Below are 25,312 nucleotides of genomic sequence, written 5' to 3' on the forward strand. Positions count from 1 at the left end.
AAATTTCCACTACATGCATCTGATGAAGTGGGTATTCACCCATGAAAGCTCATGCTTCAAAACGTCTGTTAGTCTATAAGATGCCACAGGATTCTTTGCTGCTTTTACAGATCCAGACTAACACGGCTACCCCTCTGATATTAGCCAGCCAGCTAGTTATTCCATGTGCAACCTTGCAGGCTTATCCTCATGTTAGAAGATATAACCCTGAGGCAAATCCTGAAGCAATGGGCAAACTAGGAAGATACACAACATTTCTATTTACCTTGCAGCTGGGGCAGGAGTGGAACAGATACACTAGATATATGGGCAATCCTGAGAGAGCTTCTGTGCTTTCCAGTGTAGTGCATGACAAGACACACCACTATCTTTGCCTTAAGTTCTCTTTTATAACACCTACATAAAGTACACTTCAAAGTTAAGAGAGTTCTGGACTAGCTGTACTAAAAGCCTAATGCCTTTTAATGTCTTATCCCTTCTGAAATGTCTCTATCGCCTATTTTGGGCCAAATACCTCAAGAAATCTCAACTTTACTAAAACTGAATGCAACGATGACAATGAGCCAATGTACCTTTTCTATTATTTTTTCTTCTTTCTGGATCTGCCTCTAAAATAAACATGCTTGCCTTCCAATGTGTTTGATATATATTTTAGCTCCTGTGGTGCTGACTTTTTGACCTAGGAGTGAATGGGCGGAAGGGAGAGGGAATGGGAAGCAGCTTGAGAAGGGTAGTATGGAGGTGGTAAGCGTGGCTAGTGGTTGCAGGATTTCATACTGTAGAGAAATAAAACTTAACAGCTATATGTCTCCAGTTTAGATACCATTTTGAGTATGCTGTGGAGGGGGATGTTAAATGCCAAGTAGGTGGAAGAAGATTCCTAGCTCTGTCAAGTTTGGTGTCAGGAAAGAAAAAGTAGTTTAAATCACCCAATGGAGTTATGTTATAAGACATAATACAATATTTACTGGTAGAGTTCCCCTTTGCAGAATTTTCAGTAGAGATTTTTTTCCACATCAGTGTGTCCACATGAGGCTCTCAAGTAATGTCCAAATCTGCTGTTTCATAGTTCTTGGCTGCCCTGATAAATCATCTTCTGGTTGGAGCCCATGGCAAACACAGGGCCCAGGCTTTTGGCGGGATTTGGAGTGCTTGCCATGCTGTCTTGGAGGCTTGCTGTTTTGTCTAGGGTCTTCTGTGGATAACTATCCATCACATAATTCTCAGGTTTGGTAGTGGCATCCCTTGCAAATCACAGCCAAGATCCTCAGAATATGGGCAGCTAGTGGGAGCGTTTCCAGAGGTCCCTTGTGCTTAGATACTTTTGCCAGAGCTCCTTTGTTTTGACTAGGCATTGGGACATCTCCAGGAGAGCCCCCTCTTCTTTATTTGCTCTAATGGTATCTTGTAGATGTCTGCATTCCAGTGACTCTTCTACAGATGGGACTAGACATGCAGCTCTTCCAAAGACAGCAATCAAGTCTAGAACTTCTGCAAGGGTTCACAGAGAACCATGGGGAAGGGGGAACATGGCTGCTATAAAGGATATGGATACTCTGGTGTGTGAAGTCAATCTTCCCCCTGGGGCTTGTCCCAAAAGCTCTGGTGGAATTAATATGGATATCCCTGATCTTGCACCCTGATTTGACCCCTTCTTTTGGAAATCCAAAAACAGAGGTAAGAAACACAGTTAAGGTATCCAAACAACTGCTGCCTTGTAGTGATACCATGGGGGGAGGAGAGGGAGGGCAAATACAAAAAATACTTTGTTAGCACATCCTATTGGCCAGACCATTCACCTTTCTCCAATTAAGCTAATTTGCTCTGAACCAAAGTGATCCATTCTCTTATTGTGTGGGATACTGAAAGTGCTTATTATCAAGACCTATACTACATGGCAAGCTTGACCTACATTTTGCAGCAAGACCCCTGCAGCAGACTGGAAATGCAGCAGCTTCAGATAAATTAAAAAACTGAGGTTATTGAATTAAATAGGAAAATGAATAATAGAATCACTACAGTATTCCCAGTGACATTTAATTTGATATTAAATTTATGTTATGCTGCCCATACATTTTTAATCTTAATTTTCAAAGTCTTCTAGAATTTTGTATTGGAAATGCCTAACTGTACTGTAGAAGCTGTCAGGAGGTAACTAGAGATTTTGGCAGTTAGGTAGGGAAAAGTAGGGATTTTTGGCTCCTGGCAAGGAATGAAAAGCTATTTGAGTTTATATGATAAGTGCATTGCCTAATGCTGAAGTGATCAGTAATGAATCAGTTACCAGGATTGACACTAAAATTAGATTGCCTAATTGAGATCCGAAAACTTGATAAAGTGACCTCTTTGACATACTCTAGAATCAGGATAAATTGGTGTAGGGTGGGGAGGGGAGGAGAAATTTTTCAGTAACTCTTAACTAGCAATTGTGCGCTACTATAAGATTTTGTATTACCATGTGGAGCTAGCAGTGAAATCTTTGGCCTACAACAGGGTCAAATGTAGTCAAACTTGCAGGCAAAAGGCAGCAAATCTGTTCTAAAGCAGGGGTTCTCAAACTGGGGGTTGGGACCCCTCAAGAGGTTGTGAGCTTTTTACCTGCGGGGTTGCGAGCTGTCAGCCTCCACTCCAAGCCCTGCTTTCCCTCCAGCATTTATAATGGTGTTAAATATATAAAAGAATGTTTTTAATGTATGGGGGGGGGTCACACTCAGAGACTTGCTATGTGAAAGGGGTCACCAGTACAAAAGTTTGAGAACCACTGTTCTAAAGGAAGAAAAAGGCATTTGGAATTATAGGAGGTATCTTAGGCCTCCAAATTCTATAAACTACAATTTACCCCATTTCAAATCGCAATAATGATAGACAAGCACAAAAGTCATGTTGTATTGTCTGTATCACCATTTAAAACTTCATGTCCAACAGCACTTGTCAAAGGTGTATTATTCTCTTATAGATAAGGCAAGTTAGTCACAGATTCCATGACTTTCCGTGACCTCCACAGCGGCCAGTGCGCCTGGCTCAGGGGCAGCTCAGGCAGCCCTTGTGCCAGGTGCACTGGCCACTGCTGGGACAGTCTCAGGCTCCTGTGCTGCCCCCTCCTCCCCCGCAGCAGAGTTTCGGTGCGGGAGGTGGCAGGGACACTGGATGAGGTGAGACAGGTTCTGGGCGGCACTTAGCTGTGAGACTCCACAGAAGTGGCAACACCCCCGTCCCTCAGCTCCTATGTGGAGGTGTGGCCAGACAGCTGGCACTGGGGTTAGGGTGGGGGGGAGATTGTTGGGGTCACAAAGCTCCCTACCTACCTGCCTGCCCCCCACCAACAGCAGCAGAGTTCGGGTGTGGGAGCAGGCAGGGGGCTAGGGCACGTGACAGGGTGTGGCAGGCTCTGGACGGCACTCACCTGGAGTGCTCCCCGGAACCACAGTCAATGGGAGCTGCAGGGGTGGTGCCTGCAGGCAGCCTACAGAGCTGCCTGGCCACACCTCCGCCTACCAGCTGAGTGAGGGGGATGTTGCCGCTTCCGGGGAGCCCCACAGGTAAGTGCCGCCCAGAGCCCAACTCACCCTGTTGCATGCTCCAACCCCCTACCCTACCCCCTGCTGCACCCAAACTCTGCTGTTAATTTTTTTTTTTTGGGGTGGGGGGGAAGCACAGAGCCAGGCACAGAGCCTGCCAGCCCTGCCAGTCTCCCCACTCCCACCACCAGCAGGGGTATCATGCCACAAGCCACTGTCCTCTCCCCCTCCCTCAGACTGCCCTTCCCCAAGTTTTATTCACTGGTATTTTTAGTAAAAGTAATGGACAGGTCATGGGCTGTGAATTTTGGTTTACTGCCCGTGACCTGTCCATGGTTTTTACTAAAAATATCTGTGACTAAAACGTAGCCTTACTTATAGAATCAATTACTGGTATCATCCTCACAAAAATTACGGATATTTTTATCAAAAAATATACAATATTTACATGCAATGCCAAATATGTATTTAATTTAATAAAACACTACGTAAACTATCTAATTAATACAAGAGCCACATTTTATGATGCTGTTCTCATTCTTGATATGGCAAAAATTGGGTTAATTTTATTATGAGCAAAGTGGGAAATGGCACTGGCTGCTTTGCTTATGTACAAAGATTCCCTAGTGTTTTGCATAACACTACAGACTATGTATGTATTGGGTACAAATGTCTGCACTATAGAAGGCACCTAGAGGTGTGTTTGACTCATTTCTTCAAAAGTGGATTTCCAATTCAAAGAGGATAAGAAACCTGACAGTGAACAGTTATCAGGTATTATATCAAAATGATACTCTCTTCCAGAAAGTAGGAATACTTCACAGTTAATAATGCATAATGACAGAGGTCTCAATTATGTAGTTCTTTGCACTTTAATTAGATGTTTGATTTCCATAGTCACTATTAAAAAAACTAACTGTACTGTGCTTATTAACATCTCTACTCAGATTGGCTACTGTAATCCATCTGTTGCAATTAACGCCTGTTCTCACAATTTTATGCAGTTTATCAACAACTAAAATGGTGCCTGGATTCACTCAACCTTTGGCTGAAGCAAATAAATTCCAAAAAGTTTTCATGAAAGTAAACAACAAACAAAAAAAAAACCCAAAAGAGCAAAGAAAGCGGGGCTGTGAAATTGCAAAAAGTGTGTTGGCAAACAAAAAGAGTAAAAATGCTTGGGCTTGATTATCCCATCAGTAAGCGCAACTTCAATGGGAGTTTCAAGCAACCTATGAGACATTCAGGCCCCCTTGACTCATTTCCTTCCTCTCTCATCCATCTCAACTTCTCCTCTTCCCTCCAAGGTCATGAAACCTCTTGTTCCAATATATCTTTACATTGGAAAGAAGATGCTGGAATTCTCCAAGTTAAATTGATAGACTTGTTTCTCTTTAAACCTGCTGACAGAAGTCAGCAGTACTTTATATCTAGGTTTTTTATTTGCCTAAATACTCTTTAAAAATAAGCAATGTATCAACAGTTCTACAATATATCAATTTGCAAACATAACACACAAAAATCAGTTCCTAATTCAGCAAGTAATTTAAGCAATATGACTACTTATGTCCTTATAGTTATACAAAAGCGTAAGTACGTTGCTGAATCAGAGTTTTAGTGAGGAAACATTTTGGTATGCAGCTATCACAATTTATGAGAAGAACCTTTTACTAGGAAGTATCTGTAAGTAAGCCATTAAAAAAAAAAAGTTGTGCATCTAGGAAGAAGGCTCTTTAAATTTTATAAACTAAACTTTCAAAGTTCAATGTAGTATTTCCCAGAGTACATATTTGATAATGTTAAATAAGGGAAATGTTCAAATCAATATGCATCTTCTAGAATTCATGATTTTTTGTATTTATCAAAATAGATTTTAATTTGATTATTTAAAATACACACAAATGTAAAAGCAGTAAAGTGCATTAAAACCAGAGCTACAGTAACAAAAGTAAAACCACAAATTTACCATGAGTATTAAAAATAGAAAACCTGTGATGTACTGTATTCAAATGCCAATCCAGGTAAATTCTTCATGTAATCATTCTATTAGTCAGGAGCAATAAATGAGAAGTATTCTGCAGTGTTTCCAGTTCAGAAACTGTAAGTTAATAGTTTGGAGCACTGCAAATAAATTCAGTGAAAAAGCACTTGGCACCAGCCCAGACCCAAATTTGACCACTGCTAACATATATGTGGTTTTTTCAATTGATATGACTACCGGAAGCTTACCAAGTGGAATGCCTTACTATCTGGTTTAACTTTATGTTTTTCCATATATTTGATAAGGCTGCAGTTGGTATACCTGGGGGGGGAAAAAAAAATATTGTATACATCAGTATCAGTACTGGGCATTCTTAGAGAAAATTAACCTAGTGCTTATGAAAGATATCGACTGACAGCTCTGGAGACTAAAGTTGCATTTTTGTCCGTTGAACAGCTAAGGCACAGGCACCAGCACCACATGCTTCCTTGTTGACATTAGAGAAATAACACTTTTGCCCTCCTAGCATGCTTGTAAAACATACAAAAAGACCACATACAAAAGTTCTCTTAATGATTTACATGAGTCTCAAGTACCATTTGGATTAGATTTCCTTTTCAGCAAGTTTAAATATAATTTTATCACACTGTACTGGTTTAATGCCAGTGTGCATGGAGCTTAAATATTTAGTCAGCCCTTTCAACACTGTCCTAATAATACACTGGTTACCTTTCAGAATCTCCCAAAATTCACTGCCTTTGGGATAGGTGCCCAGAGGCAATGTAACTGCTATTGTTTAAAACATGGTAGTTTAGTCACAAGGCTAAACTGCAACAGGTCAGAACACAAATCTGCCAGGTGAGTGTGGACACATTAAGCCATTTGTATTAAATTGTTTCTATCCAAAGCCAAACTACTCTGTCAAGGTGACTAAATCCACTTCTAAGAGACCCCATTGCCTTCACCCCCACCCCAACATTTAGCTTTGCCCCAAGTACTGAGGGTTTGTCTCCACTACTGGTAAATCGGCAGTGCTGCGATCGATCCAGCGGGCATCGAGTTAGTGAGTCTAGTGAAGACATGATAAGTTGATGGCAGAGTACTCTCCCATCAACTTCCCTACTCCACCTCTCCTAGAGGTAGAAGCTATGTTGAAGGGAGAGCATGTGTGATGCAGATACTGCTGTAAGTCCATCTAAGCTACTTCGACTTCAGTTACATCATTTATGCAACTTAACAAGTGTAACTTAGATCAACTTACCTCATTAGTGTAGACCAAGTCTGAGACTGCCAATTGTGCTGACAGTTTGTGTGGAAGTAGAGTCAGGCCACCAACTCTTTTCACATATTTATCACAAAGGAACAATTTTCCATCACTGTAGACTTGGCACAAATCTGAAGTTGTAACATCTATGAAAGGCTGCAATTAGCAACCTCAAGAGTCATCCAGTTCCATTCACGTACATCATCAATTTCACATCTGCCACTTTACTTCTCATTTCACTATACAGAGCTTTCTGGATAACCAGTATCTGGCGTCTAACATTTTCTACACTTGAACAGCCACAGTACACTGAGTTTTAAGCATTCTAGTATCCTTATCTCCTCCATCATCTAAGCCATAATAATTGCATATTAATTCTTCATCATATGACTAAGAGGGTGCCTACTATAGCAAAGTATTTTTAAATAAGGTAATTATAATTAAAATAAAATAGACAACTAATCTCTCAAAAAAGCTCAGCAAAACTTTAACTTACGTGTTTCTTCTGAAATCTTTCATTAACGTTGAATGTTCAGGCATCTTTTTTATGTCCTCCCAATCTTTATCTGCAAGATCAACATGCATTATACTTTCTCATATGCCTTCTTTTGCATACGGAGGAAAAAGACATCATTCAAAATCTCCTTCTAATCTTAGTTTTCTCTTCCCACATACCTGACCTGGCTTTGTCCTAGTCTCTACATTCCTTGAATGCCCTCAATATCTCTTCACAGTGCACAATAATGGAACAGGTTCTGACAATGTGCCAATTAACTCCTCAATTTAACAACCTTAAATATCACCCACAACTGCAATAATAGTTGCTAATCTATGTATAAGATTTTACATGAAACTAACATCCCAGCAGGAATTGATCATGTTCCAATTAGCATCCTCCCAGATTACGTTTCATTCATTCATTCAAAGACGATACTGACGTTAAGGTAGTTCAGAAAGTAGCAATACAAGATTTTGATTAAGGTTCTTTTATTTTTTAAGGTGTTTGTATCAGGGTGACAATTTGATCTAACATGAAATCACAAACACACACTGGCAAGCCTGCTTGAGTCAGTCCCAACCCACAGGAACTACCTTCATTGCTCACTAAGATGGATAATGAGGCCCAAAGATGCAGCATACTCCACTCCTCCTAAAAAAAGTTGCCTTTGGCAAGTGATTCACACCAAGTAAAACCCACTAAGATCAACCACAACCACCATATCAGAGAACCCAAAAGGAAATCAGTAGCGGTATCATTTCCTTCTCACAGCCTTTCCTGTTCTAACTGCCCAAGTTCCTAAAGGCTTAGTGGAGTGGTTCTGCGTTATCTGTTTTGCCATTAGGGTGCTTGGGATGGCATTACCCATAATTTGCAGCAGCCACTGTAGCTGCATCCACCCTCAACAAATATTAAAGTTTTAGTCAATTCTATCCCAGACACATACTGCAATTGAAGGATATATGTCAGCAATGATTAAGGTATATCAAGCGCAGACTATGGATAAAGAACCTATTTCTCAATTTATTAATATATAAGGCAAAAAAAATTCAAACAACTATTAAAACTATTTTAATGTGACCCTGAAGTTTGATGCATCTTTCACTTGGTAAGTAATTTTTAAGCATATAGTCAATCCCAAAGCTCCAAGTTGGTAGCTTCTTTTTCTTCTAAATTCTTTTCCTATTCTCTGGGATGGCATAATACCATTTTCCTGCAGACAAAGAACCATGTTTCTGGCATAGAGACTACATGACATTCTCCTGTAGCTGTGGATTTGAAAAATCTAGCCATCTGTATAATTTAGGTTTGTATTCCTGGAACTTTACGAGCTGCAGAACTTTACAACGGTTTATAATTGCATGGCATTAATGACAGAGAATGGACATCAACCTGAAAAACTGAGGACTTTGCTGGACCATCTAGATAGAAGATGAGGTCAAAAATCTAGAACCAACTACGGAGAGAATTTATCTAATTGTTTCCTGGTTTGCATGTTATCTTCATTTCCTTTTCCTACCTCTCATATTTGTCTGTTTTTGCACCAGATTAATGGTTTTATAATGGCAAATGATACAAGAAAAGGTCTTAAAGTAATAAAATGGTAAAGAATTATGTTCTTGGGTAAGAAGTGGGGACCTTCACACCAAGATCAACTGTTCACACAATACAATCCAAACTTATTACAAAACATTAATACAGTACTATATATTTACATAGAACTTTACAAAGACAATCTCTGCCGCAAAAGAGTTTATCTTGCTTTAGACTCTAAAGACAAAAAAAAAAAAAAAAAAGTTTAGCCATGAGAGAAGAATGGATTGCTTAAAGAAATCAGCTTTAAGGAGATTTTTTGAAGGAGGAAAGAGAAGGCACTAGATAGATGGGGAAAGGAAGATAGTTCTACAAGTTGGGAGTAGCATGCTAGAAGGCATGAAGCCAAAAGTAGGAAATGGAAATTAAGTGTTCAGAAAAACAAGAAGCATGACTAGGGGGTGAATATGAAGGTGGGGAAAAGAGTTTGAACTTCTTGTGATAAGGGGCAGGAAGCCAATGAGATTCTAACAAAGTGGTGGAAGAACAAGGCTATTTGTAGAAGCCTGTTGAATGGACTCTGCATGATGGAGGGAATAAACACAATGAGGAGAGAGGGATCAAATATTAAAATAAGGCCTCTTTCATTTTGACAACACACCAGTAGCCACATAAACACCAGAAGACATCCCACTAACCCAACGTATGTCCAGGGGTATCTAAACAAGGTACTACCAACGTTTGAGGGGAAGGTGTAGCAAGAGGCTCGCTGTCTGGAATTTGCTTTGGGTCTGGGCTTAGGCCTGACCCTCAGTTTTCTGGTTAGACAAAAGCAGTTTTTCCAAATCAAGACACTAGTATATTTTCTGCGACAACAAATCTGAAAATGAAAATGCAAAATCATATATTTTTGCAATAATTAAACATTTGCAAAAGATTCACCAGTGGGTGCAATTATTGCCTACATCTGTCCATCCTCTGTAAAGTTTAAAGTATATAAGAAACAACACCATGGAGATACCCAGAAATACTACTACTGTTTTTATTTCCCTGTAACAAAATTCAATCCTTTTAAATATGGTAGAATACTGAATATACACATGGATGTTACAAAGTCAATCCTATTGGTAGCAGTAATAATATAAAACTCCACTTGGTAGCAGCATTATGTTTAGACTCACTTTTGATTTTGCAATTCATGAAACAAAGATTATATTTGAACAGCTTTATTGCTTTGATCAGCTGCAACCTTCCTATCCAAAGACGGCAACAACTTCAAATACACGTATCTTAGTTTGAACAGCAGTAATTAAAAAAAACACAATATGTACCTGCAGGAAATCCCATTACATTGAATATTCTGTCCAGCTGGTCATGGTGATAAGGATTACTAGTTTTGATGTCCTCTTGTCGACAGTGGAATATTGGCTCTGATGTTAGCAGCTCTGCAAATATACACCCTATTGCCCAAATATCTTTTTAAAAAAGGAGAAAAGAAATAAAATGAAATGGATTTTTCCAAAAGAAAACACAGATCTTTGTCAGATACAAGTATATAATTCTTAAATATATCTTATAAATTCTAAGAAATAAGGCTCCTGGATGTCAAGTATTCAAGTGGAACAAGAGATTTATTACAAGATTGCGACACTTCAAATTTTACCTTTAGGCTGCAATCATTTGTGTACAGCACAGTAAGTAATTCATTTTGCAGAATGCACAGTAATTTTATATTATGAGAGCTGAGAAAGCATGCAATAGCTTAAAAGTTTGCAATTACCAGTCACTGGGACTAGAAGTTAGTTGACTAATAACTAAGTTGGGAGCCAACTGGGGAACTGTCTATAAATCTTAACTAAATAAACAAATCAAATCTTGATTTTATCACTTTTCACCTTCGCCATTTCACTTTTATGTTGTATGCCTTTCCCCTGCCCTTTGCCTTATTTGCATCTTAAAACTTCAGAGGCCCATAGGTGCTCCTATATACCAATAAATTCCTAAAAAGGTATGTGTTCAAAAGAATTTTTCATAAAGGAAAAAATGTTGACTTTTCTCTACAAAAGCTCAGAGATAACTCACTTTCAAAACTTCATCTCCCAAACTGAAAAACATGACAGAAATAAGGAACAATCCCCCTTTTTATCTACTATTAGAATGTCACGTCACATTGTCCCTTTCAAGAGCATTAAAAATTAAGAGTATATACATATACACCTCTACCCCGATATAACACCACCCGATATAACACAAATTCAGATATAACGCAGTAAAGCAGCACTTGGGGGAGGAGCAGCGCGGCGGCTGCTGCACACTCCAGTGGATCAAATCAAGTTCTATATAATGCAGTTTCACCTATAACGAGGCAAGATTTTTTGGCTCCCGAGGACAGCGTTATATTGAGGTAGAGATGTATGTACTGCTTATATACATATTTAAGATACTTTCCAAAATCAAGACACGTTTAGGAAAAACTTTTAATCTTCCTGTTGTGCCTGTTTGTAAATTCCGTAGTCGTTGCATTTTCTAGATCACACTTGCTATAGTGTGCATTTACAAGATATCTAACTAATGTACCGTTGTGTCCAGCAGTGCCTTGAATGAGTAATAAAAGGTCATGAACAAGGACGGAACCAAATGATATACACAGTGTAATTCCACCATTCAATTTTCACACGAAGTGAGTTTTTATCTATATTAAAAAAAATTGAGCTAAAGCTGTGAGTTTTTCTGCAGCTCCATGTGCTGCGAGCAGAAAATAAATAGCTGATACATTGCTGTAGAAGGAGGAAACAATAGGATGACAAGCAAAGGTTTAGAAAAAAAGAAGACGTCAATAGGCTAAAGAATGTATTTAATGGTGAGAATATTCTTGGTAAAAAAGCTAGCAGTAATAGTTGGTGGAATTTTTTTTTTAGGTGTTCAATCTAAAAAGGCTGTAAAATAATTAACATTTTCCATTGGAATTACACAAGGGTGAGGTATAAGAGAATGCTTTACAGCAATAATTTATGCACAAGTGTCTTAAAGTATGTCTACACTGCAATAAAACATCTGTGATTGGCCTGGCTCATGGGGCCTGGGCTGCAGTGCTATAAAATTGCAGTGTAGATGTTTGGGCTTAGACTGGACCCTGCAAGTGGAGAGGGTCAGAGATTGGGCCAGCAATGGGTGTTTTACTGCAGTATAGAACAATATCCATGTGGTTCACAGAATGATTAAAATGCACTAGTGAAAGAAAAGAAGGTCACTCACCGTGTGCAGTAACTATAGTTCTTTGAAATTTGTCCCCCTATGGGTGCCCCATTCTAGGTGCACTTTCGCCTCATGTGCCTCAGATTGGAGATTTTAGGCAGCAGTGTCTGTTCAGCCCATGCACGTACCCCCTGCAGTCTTGTGCCCTGCACAAGTCTATGTAGACATGCATAGGCAAACCTCCCTCATTGCCTTCTCTCCTGCAAAGCCTGTTGAACTCTGAAGCAGAGAGGAGGAGGGCAGGTAATGGAGCACCCATAGGGGGACACATCTTGAAGAACCACAGTTATTGCACAGGGTGAGTCTCCTTCTCTTCTTCTTTGAGTAGTGTCCCTTTGTGAGCTCCACTCTAGGTGACTATTGAGCAGTACCGTCTACAGAAGGGTGGGGCTTCGGAGTCAAGTCAAAGATTGAAGGTAGAACAGTAGAACCAAATATGGCATGAGAAACTGAGGCATGTGTGACTACACAGGGTTCAGCGAATGAATGAATGTTCAAGTCGCAGCTCTACATATTTCTGTGACTGAGAACGTTCTTAAGAAAGCCTGTAGAGAGGAATCTCATGGAGTGACTTAATACTTCAGAGGTAGGTTGAAGATCATGAGACTGATAGCAGTAGATTATGGAGCCAGATACCCATCTAGAGAATATTTGCTTGGAAATCGGAGATCCCTTCATTCTGTCTGCAATGCAGAGAAATAATCTGGGAGATTTCCTAAAGGGCTTAATCTTGTCTAAGTAAAAGGCTAATCCCCTCCTGACATCGAGTGTATGTAATGTTGCATCTCGTTAATCCTAATGTGGCTTAGGGAAGAAAACTGGAAGGTGGATAGACTGATTTATGAGGAAGTCCAACCTTACCTTTGTCAGGAATTTGGGATACAGTCGCAGTGTGATATTCCTAAAGAAGGTTGTGGGGGTGCGGTATGTCATTTTAGCCCCTATTTTACCCACTCTTCTTTGAGCAGAAGTAATGGCTGCTAAAGGCAGTTTTCATAGACAGGGTAGAAGGGAACAGGTGGCCATAGGTTCAAAGGGAGACCTTGTAAGACATTCAAGTATCAAGTTGAGGCACCATGCCAGTGGAAGGCATCTGATTAGTGGGAAGATGTTGTCCAGTCCCTTGAGAAACTTCCTCATTGTAGAATGAACAAAGATGGAAAAACCTTCTACCACATGTTGGAGGGCCACAATAGCTGCCAAATGCATGTTTATGGAGTTTAAAGATAATCCTGTCATTTTTAGCTCTAAGATGTAATCTAGTACAAATGATAAGAGAGAGGATGGAGGTGAAAGTTGTTTTTATGTCACACAAGTGTTTGAATCTCATTCACTTTTGAGTATATGCATCACAAATAGATCGTTTCTTGGTATGTAACAGCACTCTCTTTACATCCTCAAAACGGGCTGTTTCTAACCCTGCAAACCATCTAGCACAGGGTAGGCCAACTTTTTCGCCCGAGGGCCATATCTGAGTGGGGAAATTGTTTGCAGGACTACGAATGTAGGGCTGGGGCAGAGGGCTGAGGTGCAGGAGAGGGTTCAGGGCAGGAGGTTGTGGGGCAGCAAGGAGTCGAGGGAGGAGGTTAGGGGGTTCAGGGCAGGGGGTTGGGGTGCAGGAGGGGTGTGGGGTGCGGTGGGGGCTCAGGGGAGGGCATTTGTGCAGGAAAGGTGCAGCAAGGGGCTCAAGGGAGGAGTTAGGGGGTTCAGGGAAGGGATTGGGTGCAGGAAGCGGCTCAGGGCAGGAGTTGGGGTGCGGGAAGGGGCTCAGGACAGGAGGTTGGGGTGCAGGAGGAGGTGTGGCAAGGGGCTCAGGATGGGGGTAGAGGGCTTAGGGCAGGGGGTTGGGGTGCAGGAAGGGTCAGCAAGGGGCTCAGGGCTGAGGAGGCGGCGGCTTAGGGGGTTGGGATGCAGGAGAGGTGCAGAGTGCAAGAGGGGATCAGGACAGGGGGTTGGGGTGCAGAGTGTGGGAGGGAGCTTAGGGAAGGGGGTTGGGGTGCAGGAGGAGGTTAGGGGGCTCAAGGCAGGCAGTTGGGATGTAGGGTGCAGGAGGAGCTCAGGGTGTGGGCTCCAACCTGGCACTGCTTACCTGGAGTGGCTCCAGGGTGGCAGCGTCAAGCAGCGGGGCTAACACAGGTTCCCTGCCTGCCTGGCCCCATGCTGCTCCCAGAAGCAGCCAACATGTCCAGCAGTGGCTCTTGTGGGTTGGGTGGGGCAGGTGGCTCCATCGTGCGCTGCTCTTGCCTATGGGTACCACATCCGAAGCTCCCATTGGTGTCGGATGCTTCCGGGAGCGGCGCGGGGCCAGGGCAGACAGCGATCCTGCCTTAGCCTTGCTGCACCATAGGGCTGGCAATCCCGTAGTTTGCCTTCCCCTGATCTGGCAGTCATGCCTTGAGCAAAAGAACCCCAAGGTTGGAGTGATGAATTTGACCAGCATCCTGAGAGAGAAGATGGAGGACAGTCTGGAGAGTGATCAATTGACAAGCAGTGAGCTGATACAGGTAAAGAAACCATGTTTGTCTTGACCATGTCTGAACAAACAGAATAACTTTGGCTTTAGCTTTCCTTATCTTGAACAGCACCTTGGATATGAAGGAAGTCCGGGAAAATGCATACAGAAGGCTTGGACTCTAACGAAGGAGAAAGGCATCTCCCAGGGAGCGGTGATCCAGACTTCCTCAAGAGCTTCTTGTCCTTGGCTGGGGAGAACAGATCTATCACGCCCCAACACTAAAATATGTAGTGGAGTATAGTAGTATCTGTCTCCCATTCATGATCTTATGAGAGGTGTCTGCTGAGAGCATCCACTGCATTGTTTTGTATGCCCAGAAGATAAGTTGCTGAAATGTTGATTGAGTTTCATATGCACCAATTCAGTGCAAAAGGAAGACAACCTTGCTCCCCCTTGACAGTTTATGTAAAACATCCATGACACATTGTCCATCATGATCTTTAGGCATTTGCCCTTGTCAGTGGGAGGAAATGGATACAGGCATTTCTGATAGCTTTGAGTTCCAGCAAGTTGATGTGAAGTGTGGACTTGAGAGGAGACCACCTGCCTTGAATAGTGTGAGCATCTAGGTGAGCTCCCCATCCCAGTAGGAGTGCATCCATTGTTATTTCTGATGTTGGAGATGGCTGAGGAAAGGGGATCCATGAACAAACATTATGTGGCATGGAGAGTTGTTTCCTTGATGAATCAACAGTTCTGTGCCAGCCCTTGGAGGCAGTGCATATGAAGACTTCCATGATTTACCATGAAGGTGCCAGCTGCAATATGTCCCAATAACTGGAGATAAATCTTGGCTGATATTTCAGGGATGACTTGGACTATAGTGCCTAAATTGCTTATGGTTATGAACCTGTGTGAAGGAAGGAATGCATTGGATGTTACTGCATCAAGGCAAGCTCCTATGATCTCCAGAGTTTTCACCAGAGTTAAGGTGGACTTTCGGATGTTTAATTGTAGTCCCAGCCTGAGAAACAGGTCTATGACCCTCTGAGTGGCTGTTAAAGCATTGTTAAAAGACCACTTTTTGAACAGGCAATCATTTAGGTAGGGGGGAAAAAATCACAGTTCCTTGTCTGTGAAGATGAGCCGCTACCACAGAAAGAACTTTTGAGAACAGCCTGGGTGCAGACCAGAGACCAAACAGGAGCACCATGTATTGAAAGTGCTCTCGACCTAGAGTGAAGTGTAGGAAACTTCTGCGCTGGGGTGGATTGCTATACGGAAGTAAGCATCTTCAAGGTCGAAAGCCAAGAACGAATCCCCTTGGTTCAATGATGGAATTACTGCTGCAAGAGTTACCATTCTGAACTTCTGAATCTTCTGTTGAGTAATCTTAGATCTAGAATAGGTCTCAACCACTTTTCTTTTTTTGGAGCCAGGAAGTACCTGGAATAAAATCCGTTCCCTCTGTGTTACATGGAAACTGGTTCTATGGTACCCAGATTCAGGAAAGCGTCAATTTCATGTTGCAAAAAGCGCTTGTCAGAGGGGTCCCTGAAGAGGCATGGGGAAGAGGGTTGTATTCAGGGAGGGAGGTAAAGTGGATGCAGCATCCTGTTGAAATGACCTCTAACACTCGCTTGCCCGTACTGATTATGATGGTACATACAACTATGGTCACCATTTTTATGAGACTATGCTAAATTTTATAAAAAGTATGCCTTGTAAAGTATCATTTGAAAATGTCAATCTGCTAAACAGTATTGTCCTGGTAAAATAAATGAATGAACACTGTATGTGAAGCTATAAGATTCTACTATGTATCATTGCTATAACATTCTCCAAGTTTCAGAAAAGCAGGTCCAAACCAGTTTCTCAAGAACAAAGGACAGACCAACATCCAGAGATGTTAAAGGGCTATCACCTGCTTAAATAGTCATTCTCCAGTAACAGGGAAGGTATAAACAAGAAATTTACATTTCATCACAAGGATGGTTCATAGCTCATGTCCACAACAGACTGAGTGTCACCATGACTCAGCAAGGATGTTTCTAGCACAAAAAAACTGGATTATAAAGAGGGAAGGAAAACATTTGACTTCACTCCTCCTCCCATGTCTCTGCTCATGACATCAATGAATACATGAAGGACACTGAACTAAGGGGGAGGAGTGTCAGGCTGAAAGGAGGCCCAGCCTATACAATTCACCATAATGTATGGTGAAGAAAACCTTTGCTTTGAATTTGTTATACTAGCCATTAAATTGTGTTTTAGCTTTTATTTCTTTTTGTAACTGATCCTTTTATGCATCATTACTTGTAATCACTTAAAATCTATCTTTCTGTAGTTAATAAACATATCTTATTATTTTAGCATAACCAGTGTGTTTGGACTAAAATATGTGGGAAACTCCATATAGGATAACAAGATTGGAACATATTCTCCTTTGATAAAATGATGGACTTTCTAAAAGCTTGCATTGTTCAGTAGCGTACTGGACATTTTGGGGGGAAGTTTGGGACTAGAGAGATTGCAGTTTAATTCATGAGTGGCTAGTCAGCAGCACTCGATACTGTATAGCTAGGAGTGGTTTTACATTGTAGAGGCTATGTATGAACAGGACAGGAGTGGATGTTCTTACAGCAAAGCAGTGTAAGAGGCACCCCAGGCTGGAGCACTGAGGGGACATAGCTGTTCAACAGTTCAGACTGTACCTGGGGAGATGTCAGAGTGATATGTTCCCAGTTCTGATGGAAATGAAAAAGGTGGTCACCAAAGCACAGGAGACATCGAGACTGTGGCAGCAAATAAGAGCAGGAGATAGTAACTCAGCACCTCACCAGCCCTTCAAAATTGGTGTTTTGAAGTTGTGGGTTGTGAGGTTGATGTAGGAGAAGTAGCTGGTCTCCTCTCCTGGAACTGCTCTTGCTTATGCTGGGATACGTAATGTTCCTGGGAGGCAGGAAGCTGGATGGGATGGGATTTCTGTGCCATCTGGGCCTTACTGAACTTTCTTTTTTATGCAGGGGTGTAAATTCCCAGAGAGCGCAAAGTGGCTGTTGAGTCTTTTAAGACACGCAGAGATTTGATCACTTTTTTTTTTTGCAAACAACTATGATCCATCAAAATGAAGATCCTCAAACAAATTTAGGTTTTCTGAGGGAAGTCCCAAGAGTTGAACCCAGGAGGACTGCCTCATGTCTAACACCCTGGAGACTGAATAAGCAGCTGTATCAGCGGCGCCGAGAGGCCTGGAGAGATGTTCCTGCAAACAATTGGCCCTCTGCAATGATCGCCTGGAATTGCTCCCTCTGGTCTGCTGAACGATGCTCAATAAAGGCATAAAATTTTGAATACTTAGCATGGCTGTATTTTACCATAATGGCTTGACAATTGGTGATCCTAAATTTTAAGATAGCCAGTGAATATGATTTATGGACAAATAAATCAAGAGGCTATAGGTCTCTACTGTATCGAGTAGATTTAGCATGGTGCCGTCCGCCACGTTCATTCACAGCATAGACCACACAGGAGTTGAATTTGAAAATAATTCAGAGTCCTTAGAGAAAACACAGTATTTGTTGTCTGCCCTCTTACACGTAGGTGGTATTGTAGCTAGGGGCATGCCAAATTATATTTGCAGGGTGTAGGCCTCATTAATGATGCAGACAGATGATGAAGTGTGCAGAATGTCAAGTGTGGTGCAACTCCTTAGCTTCCTCCAGGGGAATTTGCAAGGAGACGCTATCCTTTTAATGAGATCCTGGAACCATTTAAAATCTTTGGCAAAGGACAGTATAGAAGGCACGGCAGCTTCATCTGGGGGTGAGGAAGAGAAGTAGTTGACCTGTTCGGAGACCACTGTATGGGAGAATTCCCTGGCTCAGGTCAGAAGCTGGTTAGAGCGAACTCTCTACCATGAGGAGATGATGTTTAAGTTCCTGGTTCTTTCTGGCCCTTGATTGTAACTGTAGACAGAAATTACACTTTTGCAGAACGTGTGACAGCCCCAGGCACTGAACACACTGGAAGTGTCCATGACTGACCGGGATAGACACTCAACATGAAAGGGAAAGTTTAACCCTGGGCCTGGGAGAACCAGGCACACTCTCCTAGGCTTTAAGTTGCCCTGAGGGGGAGGGGAAAAAATAAAGAAAGAGGTGAAGGGACAATAGTTCTTATCCTAATAGGATAAGTAATATTTTTTTTAAAAAATATTGTTTGTTTTTTAATCTATAAAATTACTACAGCTAACTAACACAAAGGAAATTCTAAGAACTAACTAACTAGTAAGGACAAGAGAAAAATACAGTTGTGGTAAGTTCAACTCAGATACTACTGAGACTCCACCTCAGGTCGAGGCAGCTGAGAAAGACTTGAGGGCGGTTTGCCCACGCAGCTCTATATAGCCTCAGTACGGGGCACGAGGCTGCAGGGGTCACATACATGAGCAAGATGGACATTGCTACCTAAAATCTCCAATCTGAGATATGTAGGGCACAAACACACCTAGAGTTGAACACCTCTCAGGATACTACTTGAAGAAGTCTTTCTTAAGAGGATTGCAACCTTTGGTAACTCCCTCTAGCAAGCCAAGTAGTCAAAGACAGCATGGAATGGAGAATTCCAGTCCCACCCCTGTTTTTTCCCCTTCTGTGCCTCTATAACTCTTTTCAAAACCTATTAAAAGCCCTAAAGAGAACTTCATACTACTGTCAAGCCTGCTCTGTGATAGTTTGTACCACTGCCACACACAGTCTCCTCTCTCTTACGTTTGGCATTTTTCACAGACTGACAGCAAGTGCTGACTGTGGCAGAATAGATTCAGCAGTGCCGTGCTGGAGCTGTTCAAAGCAGATCAATACCAGCAGCGGCAATACTAGGAGGAAAGTGACTTCCCCCAACTTTGGTGTTTCTTCTAGATAGACTTGAACGGAGGAAGAACCTATCTTTCTATTGCTAATAACTTATCTTTAACTGCACTGAGTTAAAACTTCTGGGTGGCAACCCTCCTACTGAATAGCAGGTTTAAACGAGTCATTTCTCACAAGAAAATGCAAAGGTTTCTTTGGAGAAAAAAGAAAACAAGAAATAGTAAATGAAAGGTGTTTCACAGCCACATCAATCTTGTCAGCTGCAGCATAGTTTCAGTGCAGCTAGTACTGTCTCCAGTCTATACATTTCATAAATTGAAATATTGCTTTATGTATTTGTTATACTCCAAGTCAGTGGTCCCCAACGCGGTGCCCGCAGGCGCTATGGTGCCCACCTGGGCATTTATGTGCGTTCGCCTAGTGCCCAGCAGAGGAGAGAAGCCACGGCCCCGTGCCAGTGTTCTCTGTCCATGGCAGGCGCAGGGGTGCGGCTTCTCTCTGGCTTCTCTGGGGCTGCAGGCTGTGGACGCCAGTGTTCTCGGTCCCCGGCAGATATGGGGCCCACCTAGTGCCCAGCAGGGGAGAGAAGCCGCGCCCCCGCACCTGCCGGGGACAGAGAACTCTAGGGCTGCAGGCACCGGTGTTCTCTGTCCCCAGACGGCGCACGGCCTGCCTAGTGCCCAGCCGGGGAGAGAAGCCGGGGCCCTGTGCCTGTTGGAGACAGAGTACTCTGGGGCTGCAGGTGCTGGCATTCTCTGTCCCTGGCAGGCGCTGCGTTGTGGCTTCTCTCTGGCTTCTCCAGGGCTTCAGGTTGCGGGTGCCGGTGTTCTCAGTCCCCGTCAGGCACAGTGCCACAGCTTAAGCCAGAGAGAAACCGTGGCCCCACACCTGCCGGTGACAGAGAACACTGGGGCTGCAGGCTTCATTCTATGTTAAAGTAAGAATAATAAATATATTTGGATCAGCAGTTCAACAATGTTTTACTTTTTTAAAATAAATAAGATGAAAACTGTTTATGATATTTATTTTGTAAAAGTTTCTTAATTTTTCTTACAGGTAGATAAAAAAGAGCAAATTCACATGGTAGGTGAAAGAGTAATTGCCGAATAATTTAATTAATATCTTTTACATGTAAAATTACCTTTTTTATCTTATGGATTCATATATTATGTAAAATTAAATACGATGTTTTTTGTATTATTTAATGTACAAACACAAAATAAGCCTTGAAAAATTGTTGGCGCCCGTCACACTCTTCTGAAAATATGAATGTGCTACTGGCCACAAAAAGGTTGGGGACCACTGCTCTAAATAGCAAAAAAACCAAAGTAATAAAACTAAAGTACTCTGTTCCCTGCTGTCATTTTCTGGATTTTGACAATTTTAAGAGGTGTGTCAATATTTCATTCTATTGCAAGTAGTAATATGCTTTTTGAAATTTCTAGTGATAAGAAACTATATAAAATTATACATCAAGGGCATCTGAGTTTATGATTTTTACTAGTCAGGAAAGAGTTTTAAGAATAGTATTTAAACTAAATAAAATGTCAGTGATTAATGTTTCCTCATGTAATTCAATGGTGTACTTTTCCACTTGTTTTCTCTCCCATACTTGCATTCACATGCCAACGTTTCAGTAATTCAGGTATATTTTGCCTAAGTAACACATTAATAAACTAGTACTTAATTTTACTTACCAATAGCTTTGGTATAATGCCTTGCTCCAAGAAGTAATTCTGGAGCTCGATACCAGAATGTTACAACTACTGGATCCAAGTCTGCTAAAGGCTTCAGAGGTGAATTAAATAATCTGGCAAAGCCCATATCAGCTGCAAAATTAAAAAAAATGTTTTAAAAAGTTAAGAAAACTTCACATTGATCAAATGAAATGATTGAGCTCATTTGTTAGAAGTACCAAAATTTTGCTAAAAAGCAAACACACTGTAGTAAATATGAATCCTGATAGTCTAACTTTGCCATTTCCTTATAGTTTATGTTGCAATTATTCAGCATCATCACCTGTGAAGTATATCATTATAAATCATTACTAAAGCAAGGCATTTAGAATCAAAGAATTTACCACTGTTCTGAAAAAAGCATGCCAACTCATGTAGCTCTCAGAACATTGGGTAAGTCCTTATTGGCTAGCCAGGAGCTCAGTTTTCTGCCTGGTAGAATATTCTATTATCACAGGGCTGTTTGTTCAGGAAACATTAATGGGGGGGAAATGGGTGAAATAGTAATTCTGTAAAGGTTAGAATGATTTATAATACATACATGTATGACACAAGAACTACCTATGAAAAGCTGGTTGCAACTGAAGCAGGGTTTCCTCATGCCCCAAACAAGAGGTAATTCCAATCATGAGGGTATCTTCTTCCCTGAAAGCCTCTTCTCAATTTAAATTGGTCACAAACTATCACCAGTACCAAGATGAAACCATTTAAGCTATGCTTTTAAAATGTCTTCCATTTTGGGAAAATTTCCTTTTACTAATAAAACTTTAAGAAAAATATTCTGTCTAAACTGCTTGTTGGGATTTGTAATCTATAATTTCTCACAGAACTATCTGAGCTGACCAGAATTTAGATGGTACAGGACAAGATGGACAGAGGATAGAGAAGTGGGTATTGCCACTAAATCAGGTTTTCGAAGTTCCAAACACCGAAGAATTTGGCATGGTGGAGTGGGAGCCTATATATACTGAGTAGGACTGGGGAGGAGTGAGAGGACTATAGCAGTTTTGAGAGAGAAGGAGTTAAACCCATGCCACATGTCATAACTCAGCTACTGAGGAAAACTTGCAGAGTAAATATTCATACTAATTTTGCTCCACAATCTAAAGTAACTATTTGCCTCTATGTGCCTCCCTACTTTAAATTATTTTATTGCAATTAAAATGAGACATTTTATAATTTTCTATATTAAAAATCAAGATAACTCATGATATGAATTCATAGATATCTATGAAAAATGTGGAAAAATATCCAGTAAAAAGTGGAGTCAAAATAGCATAAACAGCCTATAAAGCTTATTTTATGTTAAATATACCAGTTATGTATTTTTTTAAAAAGTATTAATACTAGAAGAGTGGAAGCCCTTGATATGGGGATACGTATGCATTCTTTTCCTACTGTTGCAAAAACATGTTTAAAAATTGCAAATTTTTTCAAACTGATAACACACCTAGAAATAAAGGCTTTTCTACTGTTGGGACTGGATGGCTCAGAGGACTGGTGAGTGGATGCAGAATCTTTCATCTGTCCATCAGCAACGTCTGACCAAATTTAGTAGAAATCTAAAGTTATTACCAAATGACTTCGCACGTAACTACCACTTGCTAAATAAGTTGGTGGTCTGTGAGAAAATACTAATGGATAATTGTCTACATCACAAAAAGCACCAACACAATTGACCCTGAATGGGCCTGGAGACTGACCCACACGCTCAGTCTTGGAAGTGCATGCTCCATGAAGATTAAGGTAATGGGAAGAAATGTTCATAAACAGCTGTCCATGCCGTTTTGCAAATAGAAGACCTTGGTCTTTATCATCAATCGTACACCTCTAAAGGGTGCTAAAATTTTAAAGGGTGGGATTTTCTGAAGTGCTCAGCACTGAGCTAATTCTACTCCTACTGAAGTCAATTCACATTGACCTCAATGGGAGCAGAGTTAAGCCAGTGGCGAACACCTCAGGAGAATTCCACCCTTGATTAGCAAATTAGTGATTAACAGCTGGTGTTTCAGATAAACAAAACCACCAAAGAATACAGAGTGACACTGCGGAAGAATAATCTCATAAAAGAAAAAGTCAGAGGGAAATGAAAAACAATCTGTTTAAAAAAAATTCTGCCAAACTGGACTGCCTGACTATAATATTAGTATAACAATACAGGGTGTGCATTAGAAGACTATTGGTGCATCAGTGATGAACTAGTACATGCCACAGTATGGCTCATAACTGTTAGACTATGGTTAGATTATTTTTAGTTACTTTTTAAAATAGACTTTATAGAACAATTTGGAGATTCTGCAAATGATCCTTTCACTGAGAAAAGTGGTTCACACCGGAAGATAAAACAGTGGGAAAGTTTCAGTTTCTTCCACCCACCCTACTTCCCCCTCACCATTTTGAATATATTTAGAGTTAGTTCTTACCAAATGTGTGTCTCTCAATCAACATTTTCTGCACTTTTTAAGACTCCTGTTGCTTCCTGCGTTTCCCAGAAATCTGGCCACCCTTTCAAGGGCAGTTCATAAATCAACAGTCATTCTCACTGTTGTTATAAAATTTAATATTCGGAATAGTGGACAGTTCCCTATTTAGATTTTATAATACGGAACAAATTAGTGTCTTGGCACTTTGGAGGTAAAAGGAGGTCATTTAAAATCTTACTTATTTTCCTTCATTCTTTCAACCTATCGTTATCTTTGTCCCATATTAATTCCCCTCCCAGCACACACCCATATAATATAATGGCATAGGGATTTTTTCCCCCTTTTCATTGATGAGGCTGTAGCTGTGCACCACTGGGAATTGGTGCACAGGTGTGATACTAAAAAGCCAGTCACTCAAAATAGCTTTTGATAAAGTTTCCAGACACATACTAATATCATGTTAAGTAACTATCTTAAGTGATGCAACTGCACCTTCAGAACATTCTAACTTAAATGCTACACTGGGACTTATCAAAGATATAACATACCAATTTTTACTCTTCCTCGCTCAGGACCTTCACCCATAACTAAAATATTAGCAGGTTTCTGTGGAAAAAAAATAAATATACAATACATATACCAAGATAAACCTAAATAACATTTGTCTCTGAAACAATACATTAGCTTTGTTTCACCAGTTTTAAACCAAATGCAGCATGATAAAGTCATAGATGTTTACTTTGTGATAAAGCTGTGGAAGTATCCAAAACACAGGCTTTCCTTTGCTACCTCTGCCTCTCAGGTTTTCCCTCACAAACTCTTTTTTTCCAGGACTTTTTAAATTATGTTCCCCAGACTAACTGCCTTTGTGGTGTCTTTCTTTCACCCGCAATAGCAAGCAAGCAAGCATGAGCCTTCAAGATTTCCAGCAACATCACTCTATGAACTGGTCAGATCACCAGGCTGCACATTTGGTGCTTCACTGCCTGTTCCCCATCCCACTTGAAAAACAACAACAAAGAATCTGGGTGTAAGATGTCATCTCTGCAACATGTTTGGCCAAGGGTCATTAGGCACATCTTCAGACATACATTTTACAATAACAAGAAAAATCTCAAGATACAGGTTGAATATCAGTCACTATATAAATACATGTTCCAAAGAAAATCTACATAACCCATCTAAATTTACTATCCCAGACTGATATAGTATACTAATTTAGCCAGCTTTAAGACTTAAAGGAATATCCTTAAAACTACTGTCTAAATGCTTCTCCCACTGCTATAATGGCCACTAAATATTAAGAAGTAGGACTCGACTCTTCCTTTTCTCTATACTGAGGAAATGAATTAAAACATTATACTACAAAAGTAGCGTAGTCGAGCATAAACTCAAGAATACTGAGTTTACCCGCTTCTAATTTGGGAAATAAGGAGTTAAGTTTAGGTTAGTTTACTCACTTTTTTTTTTTTTTTACACTACTGATAACAGACCTATAGGGACATCTACACTCCACTCTCCTTCTGGTGCCATGTAGAGTGCATACCCTGCACACAGCTCTTGCATGGGTATAAGCAGCAGTGTAGATGGTGAGGCACTGCTTAGGTGAGTAAAGATACACCTGAACAAAGTGGGTATGAACCGTACATGCTCAAGCAATGCTATCCCATCTAGACTGCTATTTTTAACAGGAAAAGACTCCAGCAGCTCCACACAGCCAGGTCTCTTTCACTGATGTGTGTAGCTACACATCACATTGTAGAGGCAGCCTACT

General features: G+C 40.9%; 1 protein-coding gene across 4 annotated transcripts in view; it reads right to left on the reverse strand.

The window, feature by feature from the left end:
• Positions 1-25,312, reverse strand: part of CDK8 (cyclin dependent kinase 8) — a 175,721-nt gene that overhangs the window by 16,435 nt on the left and 133,974 nt on the right. For 3 of the 4 annotated variants that reach the window (XR_012655043.1, XM_075061660.1, XM_075061659.1), the window contains exons 5-9: positions 24,087-24,144; positions 21,077-21,208; positions 10,127-10,270; positions 7,260-7,329; positions 5,748-5,820 (exon numbers count right to left, since the gene is read on the reverse strand). Coding sequence is in view for 3 of the 4 variants with exons in the window: in XM_075061660.1 (XP_074917761.1) it covers positions 5,748-5,820; positions 7,260-7,329; positions 10,127-10,270; positions 21,077-21,208; positions 24,087-24,144 (477 nt within the window). In the remaining variant the exon portion in view is untranslated. The remainder of the gene's footprint in view (positions 1-5,747; positions 5,821-7,259; positions 7,330-10,126; positions 10,271-21,076; positions 21,209-24,086; positions 24,145-25,312) is intronic. The other variant, XM_075061661.1, reaches the window with a different exon arrangement.

Source organism: Chelonoidis abingdonii, chromosome 1, assembly GCF_003597395.2.
Source record: "Chelonoidis abingdonii isolate Lonesome George chromosome 1, CheloAbing_2.0, whole genome shotgun sequence".
Taxonomy (NCBI): Eukaryota; Metazoa; Chordata; order Testudines; family Testudinidae; genus Chelonoidis; species Chelonoidis abingdonii.